General features: G+C 39.4%; 4 protein-coding genes across 4 annotated transcripts; 2 read left to right on the forward strand and 2 right to left on the reverse strand.

Annotated features, from left to right (window-relative positions):
- Positions 1–1236: 1236 nt before the first annotated feature.
- Positions 1237–3232, reverse strand: IAQ61_007011 (uncharacterized protein; the record flags this gene model as incomplete). The annotated part of the gene is made up of 3 exons (XM_066097399.1): positions 1237–1665; positions 1811–3148; positions 3209–3232. 3 exons carry the CDS (start codon positions 3230–3232, stop codon positions 1237–1239), a joined length of 1791 nt encoding a protein of 596 aa, XP_065952876.1.
- A 559-nt stretch (positions 3233–3791) lies between these two features.
- On the forward strand, positions 3792–4878 carry IAQ61_007012 (uncharacterized protein; the record flags this gene model as incomplete). Its single annotated transcript, XM_003845853.2, has 5 exons — positions 3792–3908; positions 3967–4161; positions 4229–4269; positions 4321–4484; positions 4530–4878. Exons 1-5 carry the CDS (start codon positions 3830–3832, stop codon positions 4876–4878), a joined length of 828 nt encoding a protein of 275 aa, XP_003845901.1. The 5' UTR covers positions 3792–3829.
- Positions 4879–5544: 666 nt separating this feature from the next.
- On the reverse strand, positions 5545–7737 carry IAQ61_007013 (uncharacterized protein). Its single transcript, XM_003845854.2, has 5 exons — positions 7384–7737; positions 7204–7329; positions 6450–7143; positions 5981–6388; positions 5545–5927 (listed from the first exon to the last, which is right to left on the reverse strand). Exons 1-5 carry the CDS (start codon positions 7542–7544, stop codon positions 5724–5726), a joined length of 1593 nt encoding a protein of 530 aa, XP_003845902.1. The 5' UTR covers positions 7545–7737; the 3' UTR covers positions 5545–5723.
- An 813-nt stretch (positions 7738–8550) lies between these two features.
- IAQ61_007014 (uncharacterized protein) lies at positions 8551–8971 on the forward strand (the record flags this gene model as incomplete). Its single annotated transcript, XM_066097400.1, has 2 exons — positions 8551–8860; positions 8907–8971. The coding sequence occupies 2 exons, from the start codon at positions 8551–8553 to the stop codon at positions 8969–8971; spliced, it is 375 nt and encodes a 124-aa protein (XP_065952877.1).
- Between the last annotated feature and the right edge of the window lie 14628 nt (positions 8972–23599).

Here is a 23599-nt window from a genome sequence, read left to right on the forward strand (position 1 = left end):
GCCCAGTCACAGGTATCCTGGTTCAATAGTAAAATTGGTGCATCAGGCCGAAGCACATCCACGCTTCCTTGATTGCCGTGTGAAAGGCCACAAAGGGATTACCTGGCGCTCGCCGCATTGCCTTCCCGTCAATTTCGGACGGCATGGCATGATACTGTGTAACATTGCATTGTACCAATGGTGGATATCGAACACCGAGTCTAGTCTCAGCCATTCTAGTGACGTTTTGTGCTTCAAGTACCGGGTCTCAGCAGAGCTGTGATCTGTCAGCTGAGGACTGTCTGGTTGGAGGTGTGTGCGGGGTACGGCCTGTGGGCATGCGATCATGACAAGGAGTTAATTGTGTGTCCTCCAGGATCGGTAGTGAGCTTGCGCAGTGGTTCGTACAGGCTTGACCGGGCGTTTCTGATGAAATTATGTGGAACAAGTATCTCCTCGGCTGGTCGCGTTGCAGCTGGCTTCACGACACACAGGTATGTCCCAGGACGCGGCTGGATGCAACAATGGGCACCTTGCCAAGCTTTGCCCATGTTCGTGAGTATACAGGATGCATGGATCGTATACAGAAATCGGTTTCCGGCCCGAATGTGATTGTGATCCTCGAGTGGATGGGTTGCTCATTCAATTCTCAAAGTCGGCGATGGGAGAAAATTTCAGCTTGTCCTATCAAGAATAAGAATCAGAATGTGAGAACACTGGTGCTACATCTCGATTACTCATAGCGCTATACTCCTGATTTTCAACTCTATCTGAAGGAAGTCAACTTGAGTAATTGCGCAAGTGGAGGGTGTAGTGAAAAAGGTTATGTCAACAATCACTCTTTGCGAGAGGATAACAGTGATGAACAGCCAGAATGGCGAATCTTGCGTCACGGTAAAAGTCTTGAACTCTGGGCTATGGAAACATAAGCACAACTCATTAAAAGTAGAAAACAGATCGCAAGGGCCAGAGAAGCGGTCGAGAGAAGAACTGCAGTTGGCTTGCGCTAGAAAGCAATAAAAATGGTGATTTACAGAGGAGATTCTGTGAAGTGTTCCAGCACTCTTGTCGAATGGAGCTCGGGGGCAGTAGTAGTGAGAGAGGGACCGCTATCGTTCTCTTCAGAAACAATGGCTTCAGTTAGAGCTTGATTAATTCCTGTTGAGTAGGAATTTTCAGGTAGTGAAGATGACGAAGTGTTATGGTGAGGTCCACATGCTATATGGCAGGCCATAGGATCGTGTGCTTCATTCTTACCTATAGCTTGATTCTGCACTGCGTGTGATTAAGACTTTCCGGTAGTTCAGGCGTTGATAACAAACTATGGACTGGGCTATGCTGAAGCATAACTTGAGAAGGCTGGGGAATTGGATCTGTCGGCGCTACAAGAAGTGAAATGGAGTCTGACACAACGGGTGAAAAGTTTGATTGTGATCCTGAAGTCCCCAGTGCCCGTCTTGACGGATCGTGAACGTTCCAGGCACCTTCACCGCGTGTACCGATATTGACAGAAGTCGATTGTAAAAGAGGTGCTACTGGGCTCTTCCTCTCTTTACCGTTCTGCGTGGGAGTCGCCGGGGTACTCTGATTGTTATTTTCGGAGCGCTGAAACCGATGCGGACTTCTCACATCAAAGCCGGCATCAGATGTAGCTCGTTCTGTAGAGTGGGGACAAGACAATGCTCCCTGGTCCAGGACTCGTTCGACGTCGTGTCAGTAAGGATGAGCAACGGCTGGGTGATTCATTCGTCGTGATAGAGATGGTCGTCGTCCTCGCCGTCATTGCCGTTAGGATGGCACGCTTAACTTTGTCTTTCTCAGCTGGACTTACATGGCAAGTCGATTTCTCAGTGTTTGTCATGTCCAACGGCTTTAGAAGATCCGGCGCTGATTCTTGTCTCACCATTTGATCCTTTTTTTCTGTCTGCACTTGGCCTTGTCCGGTACCTAGTTGTTCAGTCGTGGTCGATGTGCAGGGGCTCATAACGATATCAGAAATTGTAGAGTCCCCGGTATGAAATACTGGGAGCCCGTCATGCTTGTACATCCAGTTCTGTTTCACCTGTTGCCACCAAGCGTCATCATCTAGTGGCAATTTTCTCATACAGAGCTCGGCGCGAATCTTGGCAATTGGTGATTGTAGCACCTGATCTTGAAGCCAGTCGTCGATTTCTTTAATCTTTCTAGCCCAGGCATGTCGCTTACGCAAATGGAGAGATTTGTTGTCCTGGAGAAGGTTCTGCGCTTCCCCACCGCCATTGCTCATGAAGCCTTCATCTCTTGACATTTGGAAACCATCTGCCGGGGAGAGATGAGGCCAATTTTCTGATGCGTTAAATATATCCTTGGTGTTCGCAACGTGTGACCCTTCACCCCAGGATTCATCTCCTAGACCTTTCAAACCACTCACCGCAAAAGATGTTGGATTCGCCGATGGTAGATTGTCGGTTCTGCGATGAGGATGTTCAACTACGAATGCACTTTCTGTGAGGGTTTGAATGAAGCTAGTCTCTCTGCGCGTATAATTCCACTCTTGAGCATCATACTCCCTTTCTAGCTCATCGTAACTGGACTCCATAGGGCCAAGGCGATCATGAAGGGCTGAAGCCTCGTCAAGCTTGGTTCTGATATGCTCTGGTAATTCGTGTTCATGTAGGTACTGGCGTAGCATGTTCAGAAGCGAACCATCTTTTTCACTTGCCTCCATCCGTGCATCTCTCAGCTGACTGCGCTGAGCTCGAAGCCTGAACCTAAAACCTAGCACGCTATCTCGAATGTCCCGTATATCATCCTGTTCGCATGCCAACCTGTCTATGAATGCATCCTGCTGCGAGGATGTGACGAAACCATAGGCATCCTCCGTTATACATCTAGGAGGCGGAGGTATGTTCAAATCAGATACAGGTAATACCAGAGGTAGAGGTAGAGGTAGAGGTGGAGGTTGTGGGCATATTTCCGGGTGAAGTCGAGACTGGATTGAAGGTGCCATAGAGTCCTTGTCATCAGCTGCATGTGGCCCATTATCAATGAGATCTGTGAAACTGTTGAATAGGTCTTCAGGAGATACCAGCGAAGCTCTATTTTGTGCATGACTTGGCGGCAAGAGGCTCGGCTGCAATTCTGTTCTTGCTGCACCTAGACGCTTCAGCATCATCACTTCGTCGAGCAGCTGTGTCAAGATCCCAGCAAGCACAGCATCCATTCAAATTAAGAAGTACATACCGGTTACGGCACTCTCATATGCCTGCGTCATCTCCAGGCTGTTTGGGGATCGCTCGACAGGCGCAAAGGGTAGAGGGGCATGGTAACAGCGAGGTTGGGATGAAAGGCAGCATGAGGGCGAGATTAGCTGGAAGTTATGTCCCTGTACCTAACGTAACAGCGTATGGCAATGCTGAGGGCTGATGCACAAGGCAACGTCTCCTGCCTTGTTGCCGGGGCCCATCGGAATGGGGACGGGTTCCCTTTCTCTGACCCGTCGGCGCGAAGTAAGGCGGCGCACGAATAGCCAACGTTGGTCCTCGGGCCAATGCTCGATTGGGACTGGCGTGGAGGTTAGCGTTCCCTCGGTGCAGCACTCGTATCTGGTCCACCTGTCGCAGCCCTGGTCTACTCATCAAAGACGCATGTCCCCATCCACTGTATTCCTGTGGGGAGGGCTTTTCGGCAGCATGGCTTCTGGGTGGTTTAGCAATCATCCCGCCCGCTGTCGGGCTCCCGAAGCAGTGTGCGGCTCTGTGACCTGCCAGCCCACCATACATAAATACATGCAGACCGACGTGTTCGGGAGTCTACAGCGACGATAGAGTCGTGTCACCGTTCGGAGCTGCCATGTGGTCTGTGGGTAATCATGGACGACCCTAATTACCAGGACTGCTGGAGCGATGCTCACCGAAGATGGTATCGCAAGCGATATGATCATTATAATGGTAACAAACGGCACTGATACCAGAGTTTTGCTCCGAAACGTGGACTGAGTTCAAATAGCACAATGGATCTTTCACGACTGGCTCCCAGCTCAGAGACACGATTCTGTATATGATCCGCCTGTGAATTTCCAACAAAACACCCCCGCCGTTGCGTCCAGTGCCAATGCTGGTCCCGCGTATCCCCGCATGGGAAATAGAGTGGAAGGCTCTTACAACACATTGAACCCGGGAACCTCTGAGGTGCTCGACCCAGGTGAGCCTTGCCAATGCCTTCTTGAAGCAATACGCTTCTCTAGACTAGTTCTAACGGATAAGTACAGCTTACTACGTGAGGGCCCATGACTACTTCCAGGAAGGCAGGGTTAGTTGATTTGAACCAAGGAGCTGATAACCCTGACTAACATACAAACAGCTCTTTGCGGTGCTATTTACCGAAGCAGCCGGTATGCAATCTACTCTCAACGCTGTCACCGACTACAACACAGCACTCTCTCGCGTACGATACAATGAGCTGGCTCACACTCAAGTGCGCCGATTTATCGTTGTTCGACGTAAACGAGGCTTCTGCTATGCTGTGTGAGTACTTTGCTCCATTCATGATAGTCTGTCTGACAGTAATAGTCCCATATTTACCTACTCCAACCAAGGCACCACGAAGCCAGGTGTTGTCCCAGAAGAGCATTCCATTGCCTATTCATTTCGTAGTACACCCAGACTGCTCCCTGGAGAGCAACAGCTATCTAAAAGACCCATCTGCATCGTTATGAATGAAGGCGAGCGCCTAGTTCCAGCTTCAAGAATATTCTTCGGTATTCATCACCCAATTCAATACAACGTCAAGGTCAAGGATCTAGGCTTTGTACACCAACGCGACATGTCTAATCTCCTGGGCTACTGGAACCAAGAGATTGGAAATGACACGCAACAACCTTACGAGGTTACCGAGGCTGCTGCTGACGATTATGAATAGCTCTATCTTCATAATGCAGCCGCCTTTGACGCGGATAAGAGTCCTGAACGTTTGCTCAGCCATGATAAGCACGCTACGCACAGCATCAGCTGGCTGTTCATAATTGAGATGGTTTATCACGCTCGATGTGTTCCAACCACACATCGACGTTTACGGCCTCATATTTCATTACATGTTCACCTCACTTCACTTTATTATATACGTCCCAAAGTCCACTTTCCCCAAACAAATTTTTTGTTTAACAATGACGAAATGAAGCTCATGTCTTTTCTTAACAATGAACACCATTCAGTCTTTACATAATCTTTTATTGTATTTACATACACATCGCGTTTCAATATGACACAACGTTTCTAACAACGATGTACCTGTCGGAAAAGTGAATGAGATGCTCGGCCTAGCAATATATTCTGAAATTTGTATCCGCGATCTAGATGAACTCACATCGTACGTTTAAGATCATCTCAAAAGATCCATCATGCATGTTATGACTTTGAAGGCGGGTAATTGAAGAGAGAAATGACGGCCCGGGCCACGAAAAGATGCACTAGATGGTGAGAGCAGTATCGGAAATATTGGCCTATGTGAACAGCTTTCACTGACTACCTGCAGAAAAACAAGACTTGAAAGGAGACTTCTGCCTACGATAACGTGAAATTTGCTAGCCTTTCAAGACGATTCACGTTTCTCAATATCCAATGGCACTGGAGCCGCAAAAGTAGACCAGTATTTTAGTCCGGCAAAAGCATAAATTGAACGTTGACGGGTATTGACGCTCTAAAGGATCTCGCAACATCTAAAGACTACTATCGCTATAGTTTGCAAGTATAAGTCCCTTGAATAGCTCAGACGCGAGTCTGCTCCACGTGTGGAGCCTTGCCATCAATAGACTCGAGGCGTCCCTCGTGCACATCCTTCTCGATGGCCACAATGTCCACATGAGCAACAGCCTCGGATCCGTCAAAGATACGAGAGATCTCCTCGAGCGTCGGGCCCATGGTCTCAGGGTAGACAAAGTAGACCCATATGAGTTCAACCGTGATCCAGAGCTATGCAATGTGTTAGTCTCTTGCGTAGTGCACCAGTGCAGTGAACAACTTACAGTGTAGAATAGAGCCAAATTCCAGTGCTTAGGCAGGTTCTCCCATGCCACAGGATTGGTCTGGCCACCGACAGCCAAAATGGCCTGAACAGTGATGTTCATGATAGTAAGACCCTTGGCACGTAGGCGGTATGGTAGAATCTCAAGGGCGTAGGCAACAAGTAGACCAGACCATGCAATGGCGTAGAATACACCAAATAGCCACACAAAGGGGATCTGAGCATATCCTGCAGCATGGTTTTGCTCGCCTGAGTTCTCGTAGACGGCGCAAGTGATGGTCCAGCAAATGAAGGACACAGCCATACCAGCGGTGGCGCCAAGGAAGAGTGGGCGACGACCGACTTTGTCGATAAGTGTGGCTGCATAGATGGAAACGCCGAGGTAGAGGATACGTTCGCTTCCGGAGAGCTGCGTGGACTGTTAGACATGTTGTGATGTTGTGATATTTTACTTTCGTCAAATGACTTACAAGCATCTTTTGGTTCTGATCCTCAATACCAGCTCCGGTGTATACCAAGTTGATATAGTTGGAGAACAACGCATTTCCAGAGTACTGGGAGATGATACCGAGAGAGATCAAGATGGCCAACCTCCAGCGGTTACCCTTGGACTTGAAAAAGTCCAAGTAACTCGAGTTAGCGTTAGCATCAGCCTCCATGCGGATAGTGTCTCTCATCTCAGTGTATTCAAACTGCACGGTAATGTTGTTCTTGTCTCCGTTGGCATGGTAGTAAGCAAGCGTGTCCAGAGCTTCTTCGTAGCGTTCCTTGGAGATCAACCAACGTGGCGATTCTGGAACCCACCAGATAAACATGAGTTGGATTACAGATGGCACAGCTTGCAGGAGGGTAATGGATCTCCACGACCACTCATTATCAGCCTGAGAGGTACCCCATGCAATCCACGCAACAAATAGGGCGCCCAAATTCCAGAGACAATTGTAGACAGCCGTGAAAATACCACGATGTTGGGGATGGCAGATCTCAGTGAGAAGGATAGGAGAGCACATCTGTGCGAACGAGTTGCCGAAACCGAGGATAAGACGGCCGGCCATGTAGATTTGCCAGGTAGTTGAAAAGGTGGAAACGAGCGCACCAGCGCACATGATCAGGCAGCCAACCATGATGGGAATTTTGCGACCAAGAGCTTGAGTCATGAAAGGTCTAAGATGACACTCGAGTTAGATCAACCCAACGAACACAAAGTAAGACAAGCAGACTCACACAATGAAGAAACTGATGATTGAACCGATGTTATACGCATTGTTCATTATTCCCAAGCGGTTGCTCGACGGCTTGTGGAAGTAGTCTTCCCATCGCTTCATCTGCTGCGATGAGTTCATCATCATACTGTGAATTTGTTAGAAGGCTGTCACAGGACTCTGGAAAAGGGACCAGACGTACCCGTCGTATCCGGTGGTTGCAGACGCGATACAAAGAATGGAGGACCAGAAGAACAGCTTGCGCATGTTTGGCTCCTTGTACCAAATGACCTTCTCAAACTCTGGGGCATCCTCGCGAGCTGCGGAATCGCCCTTGGGCGCACCCATCGCGATGGCGACCATGTTGAATACCGGTAAGTGATAGAAAAACTATGCAAAGAATGGATATTATCAAGGCTTCTAGAGAGCGATTGACTGAGTGTGAAGCTGTCGGGCTGGTAGCCTTGGACTTGAAAACGATCTGCATAGCATCCCGACTACTTATACTCAATGTAGCTTCATAAAGTCGGAGACCAGGGACACGGATTGAGGCTAATAACGAATTCAAGCGGGTTTGCGGGTGTAGACGCCGCGTAGTGTGAAATATTTATCCGAAAAACGCGGAGAACACCAATGAAACGAGACCAACACCTTTCTTCAAGCCACAAGGTGGCACGAGGCCCGTCCAAGCCGTGGCCGAGACCTACAATGCTTGTTTCGGAATAGCATTACTATTGGACTGCAGATTATACGGATGCCGATCGGCTGACGTTGGTAGCGCCATGTTGTATCTCCACAAGCCCTTCCAGAACTTCAATGGATGCAGAATCAGTCAGAATTACTTAGTTAACCGCGCCTCAATATAATCATTCATCATCATTGGCCACATGACAGCGTGGAGGGGTAGTCGTGCGATCATACTTGGATAATGCTGGTCCGGAGCAAGTCGCACCATGTGGACAGTCAACACTGACTCGCGCTTGATATTTATGCGCGCTCGAGAGACACAGCATTTATTAGAGACTCAATTGTACGAAGGGACTTATCCTGACGCTATGTCGCTTGTGGCAGCCTGTCGCGATGAGGAATTCTTTTTGTTTAATTCTTGCCCGTCATAGGTAGCTAGTAGGTACCATATATCATTTGAACAAGGACTGCAGAACTGGATTTATTCTATGATCGTAATCATATCTGCAAACGAACAGTCAACGGCTTAGCCCTAGATCTTCGATTAAACAATGAGGGATTAGCCTTCAGGAGACAATAGGCAGGGTGGGGACCGCCAAGCTGGATGAATAGGGCCTGCGCGCCGGTACCGAGGATCCCAGTCAAGCAAGGATGTAAATGCACCAACCAATATGTACTGTGCATGTACTTCACAGGAGGTTTCCAACAGACGTGGCTTTGCGAATATCTCAAGGTCATTGCAGATGTTTGCGGCCATGGAAACAAGATGTTGGAGATTGTATTGGTCATCAAGGACAAATCTCTCTTGCCGTGCTGCCCATCCGACGTGCAAATGCAGGTCATCAGTACTGTGCGGTCGGACGCCGCAATATCAGTGTACATGGTAAGTACCAATATTTGGCAGTGTCGGCATTCTTTTCCCCTGTACACACTGAACAGGCCTTGGTTGATCGCCGACATCTTGTCTCTAGCTAAGAATCTGGTGGGGCCTGGTAGGCCGCAACACCCGTCTCTTACAAACCGTGACTGACCTGTCAGATACGGAGTTGCGGACCCGCTTCCAGGGTAGAGTGTTCTTATTTCTCTCGCCGATAGAGCGGTAGAGTTATCCCCACATCCTTATTTTGACATCAGGCCCAAGCCATGCGTGCATGTATAGATTGAGGACGATCGGCGCAGCCGGCCCATAGGTAGGTATTTACTACCATGAGTATTCGCCGTTAAACATTCGCATCATCAATGGTGAGCCACTGTCGATAACACAAGGACTGGAGGAACAGGTAACATCAATTCCAAGACAATTAACAGAAAACTCATGTACTGTGTAGGTTGGTATCGGATGTGAGCGGCCATGCCAGGGTCACACATGTGTGATCCGTGACGCCAGCTTTGGCAGGCACAATACCGGTACGAGGCCCGAATACCTGGCACAAGGCACACAGGCAGAAAGAAGCAGCAAGCGAAATTTGTGGTAGCATGTATATTGCGCCAATAATAACAAATTTTGTAGACAAATTAACGCTGTGGCTTATTCTTCCCGACAAACACTGATGTATGTGATGTGATGAAAGTATTGATTGAAGAATCTATGGACGAGAAAGCCAAAGTGGCTAGATATAGATATCCTCACTAGTCCCAAATAGGTGTCTCCCAGACAACCCAGGATAGGGGAGTCGCCAATAGTGGTGGGCAGTCACCACCTTAGTATAAGGTAAGCACTATAGGTAATATAGAAATAACAGTCCCCTAAATCTATAGTAACTATAAATATATAAAGAAAACAAGAGAAAAACTATATCCCCTAGTCTCCTAAGTAAATAAGATTATCCTTTATTTGTAACATCTAATATTCTAGCGTCTAACTTCTCTAATATAGGCCTTAGGAGTGCCTTTATATATAAGTCTATAAGATTATTACTAGATTAAACGTGTTAGATATTAAAGTTACCTTCTAGGAATTATTCTCTTACAAAGTAGTAATAAACGTAGATATGCTTTAACTATAGGTTTAACTTCTAGTCTTAAATAAGTGTAATAGCTAGTTTATTATTAATAAGCAGGTAGTATAGTAGTATAACTAGCAGGAATTCTATAATAGCGCGTTAAGCCTAGATAAGATATAATGCTATATATAAGGCAGCTATATATTCTACTTTATATATACTTTAAGTAATATAGCTTTATTACTTAGATAACTAAGAGATAACTAAACTATTAACCTTAAGAATATACCTAGAAAATAATTTTAAGTTATCTAGGTCTAATATATATAAAGTGTCTAAATATATTATAATCTAAGTAGGTTATCTAGTAGGCTATGTCCTAATTATTAGTTAGTAATCTAATATCACGTAGATATACTAGAGTACTTAGAATACTAGCTTAAGATATCCTTCTAATAGATTAGTATTATAGGAACTAAGTAGGCTAATTATATATACTATATCTAGTCTGCTTATAACTACTATAAAGTTAAGGGAGCTAATAATAGATTAGAACTTCTTCTATTAGTCTATATTAACTAGTATATCTATAGGTGTGTAAGGTAGGAATAAGCTAGGGTTAATAGGCGTGTGTTAACTATTATAGTTAGTTATACTATAGCGTTAAAGGACAGCTATAATATAGGTGTGTTAATAAAGTTCTATATAATTATTAAAATAGTTAATCTTAAGCCCTAGTATTATATATAGTTGTCCTAAGTCTTAAAAGTAGAAATAAGCCTTTATAAGGCAGAGTATTATATTAATCTATTCTTAAGTACTAACTATAAGAATATTATCTATATAGATCCTAAGGATAAGGTTACTTAAGATAAAGATACATAGATTAAAGTTAGCCTAGGAGAAATACTAGGACTTTAACTATTTAGATAGGATAGCATACTATTTACATCTAGACTGCTTAAGACTATAGAGAGTCTTAAGCAGGAACAGTGCGCTATTAGATAGCAGTCCTAGCGGCAGTTAATAGTAGATCCTGTGTTTAAGATATCTATTTAGGTGTAAGGTTCTAGTTATAGGCAATAGTATTTGCTTTACACTAGATAGAATAGTGTAGAGATGGCTATTAGTATAGTATTAACACAAGAATAATACTTGTCTTACCTAAGCCCTGCGCAAAGCGCAGGTTTTACGCAGCTTAGGCGCTAAGACACTAAACCTAATTAACTAGAACACTATAAGGTATCTTTACAATAGGGTTGTTATAGAATCTCCCCCTCTAGCTATAGTCTCTAGTAGTAACCTATAGCCTTAATAAAAACCTTACCCTATAGGGAAGGAAAAGAGTATCTATAGTTTAACCTATAGATACGCTTTATAAGTGTTCCTTCTGCGTGTTATATATATTATAGGTGTATAGTACACGCGTATTATTATACTATAGTATAGAAAGTTAACTATTTACTTATTACTTAGCCTAAGGCCTAAGCTCTATATATTATAAATAACTAAATACTTTACTACTACGTGCCTTAACGTGATCCACCACCGAGCGCCCACCCCCACCGAGCGCCTACTAACACCAAAATCCACCACCTACTAAATAAGGATATTGCGCCACCCACAATAGCTATTATCACGAGATTTCTTAGAGTCGCGATTATTAGATCTATTAGAGTAGATTAAATATTTTAGATTATATAAGCAGCTTTTTAGGGGGTCTAATTAGGCGCCTACGCCGTGAAGTTGCCTCTACTACTATATCCTCTTCTACTAGCTCCTTATTAACTACCTTAGCTAGTATAATAGTAGGAGGCTTAAGGATTTACCTCTTGCCTATTTAGGACGTTTTAATATTATTTTAGAGTTACTTTTCTAGTTACTTAGTGGTTTTCTGCTTATTATATATAGCGGCTTTTTAGGTAGCTTTCTCCTCCCGCTCCTTCTTAGTAATTACTTAATTTAGGTAACACTCCTCTATAAGTTAAGCTTTAGCAAGCTTCTATTACTTATAAAGCTTAATTACCTTACTTTTTTAGTGTTATAGCTCCTGTTCTTTAAGGTTCTTTTACTCCTAGAGCTTAAACACTTACTTTACCTTTAATAGTAAAATAAATTAGGCACTACTACTATAATTATTATTAGGGGGTAATAATAGAGGTTTACCACGCTTCCTACGCTTCTTCTTATTAGCTAGGGTAGCCCTTAGGTGTTTATTTTTGTAGTTAAGTAGAGTATTTCTTACTAATATAGTATAGATTATCTAGCTAAGCTTCTTTAACTATTTATTATAGATATTAATTATAGTATTACAGAGTAACTACTCTATCTTTCTCTAATTACTTACACTTAATATTAAGGTTGTACTATTACTTAAAGAAGGCTAGTTACTATTATTTATAGGTGCTTTAAACCTTAAAAGGATAATATTAGGGTTAAGTAGTAAGATGCCTATTACTTTAAAAGCTATTAATATTAGCTTTTCCTTAAAGGTATTACTCTATGCAGTATTAAATAACTAGTAGAAATCCCTCTTAGTAATGCTTATAAGCCCTTAGGAGCTATCTAGAAAACTAGATAGTTAAGCTTTATATAAAGCTACAAAGGGAGCAAATACTATAATATTAAGTAGCTAAAGGGTGTAAGTGCTATAAGGGGGATATATTATAAGTAGGATCTTATATTTATTATAGTACTTAATAAACTCTATTATTACGTGAGATCTATAGCTATTAAGGATAAGGAGCTAGTATAAAGTATAAGCTTTAGCTTTTGTCTTGTAATTAAACACCTCCTTAAGCTAGGATACCCCTAGGGTGTGGCTTATCTACCTACTTAGTAATCCTGCAAAGAAAGCTTAGTATTATAATAGGTTAAAATCTTATAACTAGGTATCCTATAGAGCTCTAGATTAGGACTAATAAATAAGGGTAGGGGTAAGAGCAGTACTATTAGCGCATATGCAAGCTATAGTAGTAATCCACTCCCTATTACTATCCTAGAGTATAGCTCTAATCTTTCTCTGCTTATAGGCGCTCTTATTAAATATATATTTAGTTTTTAATAGTACTCTAATAAGAAAACCCTTCTTATCTATATTATAGATATGCTAACTCTTAATATTATATTACTCTATTTTTTAGTGTAAAAGCTTAAAGTATAAGCTATACTTAAAGGTAGAATTAGCTTTAAAGCGGTTATAATTAAGCCTAGTAGCCTAATAGGAGATAAGATTAATATTATAGCAGTTAATAAAGCGCTACACCTAATTTTTACCTACTAGATTCCCTATTATTTTAGTTGCAAAATTTTAAATAATAGTCTATATAGGGGGTAATCCTTACCTATAAAGCTCTTTAATATACTCTATAAGCTTGCTTTCTTACATGGTGTTAAGTATTTAACTATTTAGTAGAGTAGTAGTGCGTGCCTACTAAATTTTCTAGTAGCGTCTAGATAAGGTTAACTACAAGTAACTATACTTTTCTACTATTTCTAAGTATATAAAATCTTCTCTAAGAGTTAAGGATTTAATTGCTGCAAGCGCGTCGTTAATAGGTGCTATAGTTGTTAAGAAATTTGGTGTTGAAAATTTGGTGATTTTGGTGTTAGTGGGCGCTCGGTGGGGGTGGGCGCTTGGTGGTGGATCACGTTAATCTTTAAGTACCTATAACGCACCTTAACTATATATCCTACGCCTATTAATATAGTTTACTATCTAAACCCTAAATATATTAAGAAGTTACACCTCTATAGTACCTAGCCCTACGCGTTTAACGCGCTAGCTAAGCGTGTAGATTAGGTAGCCCTAGCTATAACCTACCTACGCTGCGCTTAAAACATTGCTAAGTAGAAAAAGGATTATAATATACCTAAGTATTATTACTATAAGTACTATACTACTAGTAACTATAGTAGGTGTACTAAGGTTAGTACTAAGAGTTTACTTTAGGTGCGCTATAGCTAATTTTTATAAGTACCCTAGGTAATAAATAGTTAATTAAATTATTTATACGCCCTCTACGCTAACTATAATACTATTGAACCGACAGGGAGAGTAACCTATTTAAACGAGGAGAAGTGGGAGGGGCAAGGTTCAATAGTAGTGGTGCCATAGTAGAGGATATGGTTTAATGCGGGAACATAAGTAAAAAGATAATATTATAAAGTTAAAGTGAAGTCTCTAAGAGTTTTTTCTTTTTTTTTCCTCTCCTCTAATCCTTTATACCTTTATACTATTCAATCCACCTAACCTTTTAGGCTAGGCCTTGTTTTTCTCCTATACGTCCCTTACTACAGCACAAACCTCCCCCTCCTTTAAGCTTGGCCCTATTAAGCTTAACCCTTACTCTCCTCCTCCTAGTCTACAACCCTAGTTCCTAGCTTGTTAAGCTTTAGGTAAGGGAGTAGGAGTATCTAGGGTCTCTAATCTTAATCCTAAACTTAACAAGACAGTTCTCCTCTACGCCCTAGCTAGGCTTCCTAGATAGCCTAGCCCTAGGCGCCTAGATCCCTCTGCCTTCCGTTCCTCCTTAATAGCTCCTAGATGCTTTTTAACAGCATCTAGAGTCTCTAATTACTTAATCTATCTATTATACCTCTACTACTCTCCTGCCTTAGTAGGCTATACTCCCTTTATACTAAAGTAGGATTAGTCTAGTACCCTAGCTTCCTTATCCTTACTAAATGCAAGCTTCTTATTCTTAATATAGATAGCCTAATTCTTCTTTAACTCTTTTACTATCTTAACCTAACTCTTCCTAATCTATGCTCCTATCTTTTCTCTATTTAAATCTCCTATTAGGTACTTCTAGATCTCTACCTTTACTAAAGGGTTATCCTATTAAACCTAACACATAATTACCTTTAAGATCTAGGTTAGGTAAGTAGCCTAGACGTCCCTAGGAAACTACTATTAGACTCTACTATATTTAACTAGGTGCCCTAATAGAGTCTTTAGGGCTATACTTATCTATAGATAGGCTAGTGCGATCTCTATATATATCCCTATCTCTAGCACCTCTATTATTATTATATTATCCTACACTTTTATATACTATAGTAGAACTGTTTACTATATTTAAGTAGTAGGTCTAGTAGATCTATATAGTATTACTAGGCTTATAATCCTTACCTATCCTTTTTAGTAGATTTCCTTCTCCTATTTTACTATAGGGCACTTCTCCCTTAGCTCTTTAGGCTAGTGCACCCTATCTTCCTATGCCTAAATATAGGCCCTCTTATTCCTCCTTAATCCTCTATCTATCTAATTTACCTAATTCTTCTATACTTCTTTAAACCTAATTAGAAGCTTAGTATAGTTATCTTAGTCCTTGTTATTAAAAGAAACTAAGCCTTAGATTATCTTAAGCCCTTGTCCTAACTACGCTGCCTTAGAAAGGTTCACGTCTACGTAATAAAAGAAGGTCTAGTCTCCTACCTAGGCGTACTTAGTATAGTATAGGTATAAGATTAGGTTTATAGTTTCCTAGATTATAGCGTATTAGAGCTAGTATCCTATATTCCCTTACACTAGCTATTAAATAATAGAGTAGTATATAGTCCTATACCACCCTAAATTAGCTACCTACTTTATCTCCCTTAAGTGCTATTTATATATCTTAAAGCACTTATCTACTATCCTTACTAGTTCTAGGTCTTTATAGATCTAGGTAAAGGTGTCTAGGGTTATGCTTCCTTTCTATAAGAAGCCTTAGTAACTCTACTTAAATCTTATTACCTATTATAGTTAAGCCTAGTTAATTATTAGTGCTATCTTCTTTAGCTAGTAGTAATAAGCTTATAGATCCTTAGAGGTGTAATCTTAGTTAAATAGCTTAGTAAAAGCTACTATAGTAACTAGGTTAGCTTGCAAATTTCCCTATTCTCTAGGCTTATAGTATAGCACGTTTAGCTATCTATTACTTACCTCTATATTTAGAGTCTAAGTGTAGAGCCCTATCTTGCTAGTAATAAACTTTAAGTAGCTAAAGCATACCTAATTTAAATCCTGCACTATCCTCCTATTAGTGTCCTAGATAGTGCTGTAATTAGTAACTTTATAGTACTATGCTTTAACTAGCTTCCTTTACTTAGTATTATTAAGTACGCCACTCCTAATCCTAGCAGTAATTAACTATAGTGCAGAGCGTTAGTTTTTGCACTAATAGGGCGCTTTATTCTTAACTGTAGTATACTTATCTTTAGTAATACCCTCTTCTTCTAGTATTATTATCTTAGTATCTAGAGTCTTATTAAGTTCCTTAAGTAGTCTAGGTAAAGAGTTACGTAATTTATTTATTACCTCTATGTTAGTATCCTATAGTTATAGGCCTGCTACTATGTATTAGCTAATAATACTAAACTCCTAGTAAACGTTCTCCCCTATCCTTTTTAAGAGCTAGGTAGCGTGTCTTCCTTAGGCTCTTATTATCCTTTGTATAGGCAATTCTACTAGAGATTCTTCCTCTAAGATATAGGTAGCTAATTTAATTTCTCCTAGGGTAGTATCTAGTATATCCTCTATCCTCCTCTTATAACTCTATAACTCCCTTACTATGCTTTCTAACCTTAATAGTCCTCTATTCTAGACTACACTCCTGTCTAGTAGTATAGTCTAGGCGTGTCTAGTATAGGATATAGTCCTAGGTAGCTAGTTATAACCTAGATTCTTAATCTCTTGTGTTACCCTCTCCTCCTCTACTTTCTTTTTAGCTACTTCTCTGCTTCCTTGCAGAGGGCTAGCTAGGATATCTTTAATTTCTTTTAGCACTAGTATCCTATAGTTTATTAATAACCTTATACCCTCTTTCTATATTTATTTACTTAGGGGGATTATACTAAGTAGCACCCCTACCTAGTTCTCTAACTTTCTGTACTATTGCAGCACTAGGCGCTAAATCTTAGCGTAAGTACTATCCTCTTCCCTATAGCGCATGTTAAAGTTACAAGGGTTACTTATACCTTTAAGCGTTAGTCTAGGTAGGGCCTATAGGCCTATTACGTAGTAATAAATAATTGCCCTAACACGTTGCAAGAAATAGTCCTCTAGTTCCTCCTTAGCCTTTAAGATAGTATCTACCTTTCCTATTAGCTTAGCAATTATAACCTAGACCCTATGCTAGTTAGTAATATTAATAAAATTGTCTTTTAACTAGTTTTAACCCTATATTCTATAGTATACCTCTAAGTTTAGGAAGCTAGCAAGCTAGTCTAGACCTACGTAATGTAGGAGGTACCTTACGTCTATATATCCTTAGTGTGTCTAACCTACTTGTAGGGTAAACTAGCTTAGGTATTTCTAACTAAATTTAGCGTAATTAGCGTAGATATACTATATTACTAAGTATATTTTATTAAGTCGCTTCTTATATATATTACGCGCTTCCTTTATAAATAGGTACTATAGCCTAAAATTAGCTACACTACTATATATCTATATAAGTGCTAGGCTAGACTCTATAAAGCTCCCTACTACTATTATTAATCCTAAAGTTTTGTTAAAGTGCTCCCCTAGTGCTCCTATAAAGTTATCTACAATATTCCTCTATTGCGTAATAGTGCTTACACGTATCTTGTTAATCTAGCTACCTATAGTTATACCTCCTTTCTATAGAAGTAGGATACCTTTGTAAAGTGCCTAGGTCTGCGCGTTAAACTCTTTAGGCTAAACTAAGTCTAACCTTTTAATAGCTAAAAGACTCCTCTATTATAACGTATACTAATAGTCTAGTGCGAAACTTCTAGGTGTTATAGGCTATAGCTATAACCCTCTAGGTTATAGGCTTAACCTTAGGGACTACAGGGAACCTATTAATATTAGGGATCCTAGTAAACTTAGCTTAACTACTAGCTGTTTTCCTTTCTAGACTTCTAATAACTATTTAGGGCTTGTTATTTTGTTTAGGATCTTCTAGTGGTGGCTTTATTAGATACTTGTGGTTTTATTAGATATCTAAAGTTTTTTTTAGTGTAGTTTATTATAGTAGTAGTAGCGCAGGTAGGTTATATACAGGAACACGCGTGCCTTCCTATTATACTTACGCCTTCCTATTGTTCTCCTACCTTCACTTTGTTCTACCTTTACTTGTTTATTGTCCTTCCACCTTTACTTATTTATTATCCTTCTACCTTTACTTTCTTATTATCCTTATTATAATTGCTTATCTGCGCGCAGGTAGGTAGTTAGTGTAGCTAATTAGAGCGTTGTATATCTAAAGGGTTAAATTAGCGTACCCTTTAGATACCTATTTAGGACTAGCGCGCTTCCTACCTTCCCCTACTAATCTTGCGCCTGTCCTATAGCGCATCTTTTTTCCTAAGTTTTAACACTAAAGTATTAATACTATTAACTCTTAATTATTAATTATCCTTCTCTTAATTACTTTTGCTAGAATCTAAGATATTAAAATATTAGTATTCTGCTTGTTCTTTGTCTAAGAGTGTCCTAGGCCTAATCTTAAGAGTAGGACCGCCTACTTCTAGTTACAGGATTTCCTAGTCCTAATTCTCTAATTTAGCTTCCTTATTTTCTTCTCTTCCTTTTATACCTAACTTATTAAACTACGCAGGTAGTACTTAGAAGATGTGCCTATTTTCCTATAGTGCCCTATCCTATAACTTTATAAGTCCTTAGTCTTCCTAGTTTACCTTATCCTAGCTTCTCTAGTAGAAGATCTTTACCCTTTAGCCTAGCGTTATATGTGCAAACTTAGCTCTATCTAAATCTTTTAGCTAATACGTCCCTAACTCTAGAAAGCTCTACGCTACTAGGTATAGACCTAGCTATTTGTTACTAAGTTTCCTATCTCTAGATATATCTATCTAGTAGACTAAATCCTATAGTAGTACTAATAAGCTAGGGCTAATTTCCTCTCTTTAAATTTCCTTATAGTTATCCTAATATTCTTTCTTCTATAAGCGTAGCCTCTTAATTCTTAATACTGTATCTTTAAGAAACTAATCTCTTAGGTTAACCTAGGTAGCCCTTACTACTAGTAGCTAAGCCCTATCTATTATCTACCTAAAGGGAAGCGTCTGCTATATTAGAAGAGCTAGTTTAATTAGGAGTACTAGGTTCTAACTAGTAACTAGCTAGTATATAAAGTATCTAATGTTTTCTTAAATAGATATTTAGTTAGCTAGGAGTACTATTAGTAGATTAGAGACCTAGCTCCCCTAGAGCTTTACAAGTGCGTTAACAATTAGTTTATACCCTCCTTTAATTTTTCTATTAGCCTAAGGGTTATAGGCAGAGATCTAAATCCTATATATGCTATAGATAGTAGCTAAATCACAAATAACTTTTTAGAAGTTAGGCCCCCTATTAACTATAATCCTTCGCGCTATACTCTATCTGCATAGGATGTCTTTATATATAAATTTAGTAATAGTTTTTAATCTATTATTTAGTAATACTTATACTTTAGGCTACCTGCTTAAATAGTCCTAGGCTATTACTAGGAATTATTTCCTAGAATTATAAGGCATGTAGACTATGTTAATAGCTACTATCTCCTATAGTGTATAGGAGTAGGTGTTAGTAAGCATGTTAACCTTCTTCTTACTACTTCTTTTCTAACACTTATAACACGTGCGTAGAGTAAGCCTTACTATTATATACATCCTTTCCTACTAATATTACTAAGCTATTATTAAGTAGATAGTATTTACCCTATAATAACTAATAAGGCAATATATTTCCTATATAGTAGCAATCCTAACGTCTTTATTATTAACTACTTATCTTACTACTATATTTTAAGATATCTTGTAGAAGAGGAACCTATCTCTTACAAAGAAGTTTAATGCTTATTTCTTCTATACCCTTAACTCCTTCTATAGAATGTCTAGGATTTTAAACCTAACTAGAAACTAGGTAATTCCTTCTAATTTAGCGCTATATTTAGGATATAGTACTTTGTCCTTTATTAGATTATATAACTTAACGTTAGCAATTATATACTTAATAAAGTCTTTAATGTTATCTTTAGTTTTATCTAGGGGTTCCTATCTATCCTCTTTTAGATATTATAATAGAGCATCTGTAACTATATTCCTCTTGCCTAGAATATGTTAAATTTTAAAGTCCTACGCTAAAATAGTAGCAAGCTACCTATTTATTACCCCTCCTAGTATTTTGCTTAAGGACTAATTAAGCTAAGCAATTAAGGTTTAAGCGTCTATCTTAATAACAAATAGTGTTCTATAGAGCTAAACTCTAAACTTTTTTAGGGCCTATAGCACAGCTCTACACTCTAGCTTAGTAGAGTGCTACTTTACTTTAGACTTTAACTATATAGTACTTTTAAACTAGTATAGATATTGCCTTCTATCTAGCCCTATTTATTCTAGGGAAGCTCCTACGCCTTCCCTACTAGCGTCTACTATAAGGTAGACAGTCCCTCTAGTCTTTTAATTAATAGTTATTAGGGCTAGTGCTGTAGTAATAAAATGCTTAAGCTCTTTTATTGCTACCCTCTGTGGTTCTTCCTATATCTACCTAGTATCGCCTTGCAGGAGTATAAATAATAGCTTTGCTTAGATAGCAAAGCTAGGAACCTATATCTAGTAGTAGATATAGATCCTAACAAATATCTAGACTTCCCTTATATTTCTGTATTCTAGCTATTTTACAATCTTTTCTACCTTTATGTGGTTAGGGTATCTTCCTTTAAAGCTAACCTTATAGCCTATAACGCTAAGATAAGCTATACCCTAATAATATTTCTTTTCTAAAACTATACCCCCTACTTACTTAATATCTACTAGGACTTAATTAAGCTACTATATATGCTTAAGCACAAATCTCTAGACCCTAGGAAGCGCCTCTTCGCCCCTATAGTTAGTCTTAGGCCCCCCTATAGTTACATTATCTATAAACAGTATTATATAAGGGGAATAATCGCGTAGTATTTTTATTATAATTCTCTAAAAGGCTACTACTAAGTTTATTGCTCCTTATACTATAGTGTAGGATTGTAGTAGGCTAATAGGGGTGTGTATAGTAGTTATGTCTCTACTATCTAGGTATAGGGTAATCTAGTTGTATCCTAAAAATATATCTATTAGGGATAATATCTTGCACCTAGCAAATTTCTTAGAGAATTTATCTATAGTTAGAGGTAGGTTTATGTCCCTCTAGCTAACCTTATTTATATAGATAGCATTCTAGACTAGATAGTGCTTTCTATCTTTCTTTACTACTAAGAAATATAGGTTCTAGTATAGACTGTTGCACCTCTTAAGTGTTCCTTAATCTAGACGCTCTTCTAACATCTAAACAAATTCTTCTTCTACTGCCTTAGCTACTAGGAAACTGCGTATTTGCTATGCCTTATACAGGATTATCTTTATTTAGTAAGGTAGGCTAACGTCTTAAGTAATATATCTACTTTCTCTAAAGTTAAAGGTAATAGCTACTTCTCTATTAAGAATTATTTCTTAAAATAGAGTCCTTTCTACTACTAATAAGTCTAGACTAAATTTCTATTCTTGCATCCTCTTAGTAGTTAGCCTAGACCCTCTTAGAAATAATACATATCTTTTCTTAAAAAGATAGTTAAAAGGGCTAAGGTTAACTCTTTTGCGAATACTAAGCTTTAGCAGTTAGTTTTCCTTAGCTACTATTTTCTAGTCCTCCCTTCTAAACTCTATATCCTTATCTTTCTCTTTTAGGTTATCTACTAGTTAGATTTTCTTGCTAACTTTTTTATACTTAGTGCTTACCTTAGTAACTATTTACGCTACTTTTTATTATGCACCTTAATTTAGCTTATATATTACTAATATTAGGTTTAGCTCTTAGATAGCCTGCAGGTCTTTGCTTGCCCCTACACTATATCCTATAGTTTGTGCTACTTATTTTTCTAGCATCCTTTTATCTTCTAAGGTAAATAGTTATCTATATTTACTAAATCCCGCTTATAGCTCTATATAGTCTGCCTTTTGCAGAAATTTTAAATATGCTAGATGTTCTGCTATGCAGCATTTATCTCCTAGGTATTAATTTTGCAGGATCTCTTTCCTAAGCAAGGGTCCTGCTGTTAGTTTTCTAACTCGTCTTCCTCTTCTATTTTATCTCTATCTTCTAGCTTTAGATCTAAGGCTATAAAGACTATATTCCTTTCCCTATCTAAGGATAGCACCTAGTAGGTAACCCTCCTGTAGATATTATACTAAATAGCTAGCCTAGTAGAGGTATACTATAGCCCTCCTAATATAGCTAAGCAGGTTAGGTTTATAATTACCCTAAAATAAGTTAGGGTCTCTACCTCCCCTATACGTACTAGCATATTCTACGCAGTTCTAATAAATAGGTCTATCCTACTATTAGCTATAACTACCCCCTATATATACCCTAGGGTCTAGGTAAGTGTCTTAATAGGTACCTATAATACCTACGCAGCACTTAATCTTAAGAGATTTATTTATGCCCCTATATTAATTAGGTAGTTTACTACGTTCCCTCTTATACTAGTCTAGCAGGTTAGTAGTTCTACGTAGAGAGTTATCTAATTTAATTCCTAGTTAGCGCAAGACTTATCTTTCTCTTCTTATATAACTAAATCTTTTCTATACCTATCTAAGTTTTATCTAAATTAGAGCCTTACTTAGGCATTAAGTACTTCTAGCATTACGCGTATATTACGCTAACCTAGCGTAGGGTCCTTTACCTCTAGCTCCTCTAATTAGTTAATATATCTAAAGGGTAAAATTAGCGCACCCTTTAGATACCTATTTAGGACTAGCGCACTTTCTAGGCCCCCTAGCTCTACTATGTTTACCCCGCTAAAGTTATTATCTAGCAGGACTTAAGTCTAGGGTCCCTATAATAACGTCTTAATTTATTCCCGCAGATAATCTTGCCCTAGTAGGTTAGCTACCACAATTCCCTAGACTTCCTGTCTAAGAAAAGCAGCTGCTATTTAGTTTAGGCTTAGGCGTATTATTCCCTTAAGCTCCTTATTCTTTACTTCTTTAAACTATACTTTTCTTCTTATTACTAGTAGGTCCTAGTTAGGCCCTAAATTCGCATAGCCTTTACCTATATTATCTAGTAGCTAGATTATCGCGAAGGGGTCTATATAGGCCTAAGCTAGGTATAGAATCTCTAGGGTCTCTTTAAGTTCTATCTCCTTACTTGCCCCCTCTTCTTAGTTTACTAGGTTTTGTGTTAGTCTTCCTTACCTACGCTTCTAGATTAATCCTGTCCTTACTTCCTCTAAGACTTAGTCCCTTTGCTTTTCTTTCTCCCTTGTAGAGGCGTGGATCCTAGGTGTATTCTTATCTACTAATCCTAGGACAATATATCTTAAGTCTATATAATCTAGCGTTATTACTACTAGGTCTTCCTTGCTAGTTTATAGCATTTAATAGTTTAAGAACTACTTATATTCTTTTTAAGTATCTCCTAGTTCTAATCCTTAATTCTAGGAAGATATCACGTTAGCTCCCGCTCTTTTTACTGCTAGGTAGTCTAGTCCTTAAGTCTGCCTCTACTACTAGCCTCTTAAATCTATTCTATTAAATAGTTCTAGCTTAACCTATAACACTAGCGAGCTAAGGATATCCTTAGTAACTTTATAGTATTTACGCAACTTTTTCTTTATCTAGTAAAGAGTAAGGTTCTATAGTACTAGCTTAGTAACCTACCCTAGTCTTTTATATAATAGTCTATAGTAAAATATCCTAGTCCTTATTTCTAGATTCTAGGAAGTGCTTACCTACCCTAGCGCTATAAGTTCTAGCTAGGGGGGGCAGTCCTTTACTAGGTAGGTTTCTAATCTA

Source organism: Plenodomus lingam (genome assembly GCF_022343315.1).
Source record: "Plenodomus lingam strain CAN1 chromosome Unknown contig_26, whole genome shotgun sequence".
Lineage (NCBI taxonomy): Eukaryota > Fungi > Ascomycota > Dothideomycetes > Pleosporales > Leptosphaeriaceae > Plenodomus > Plenodomus lingam.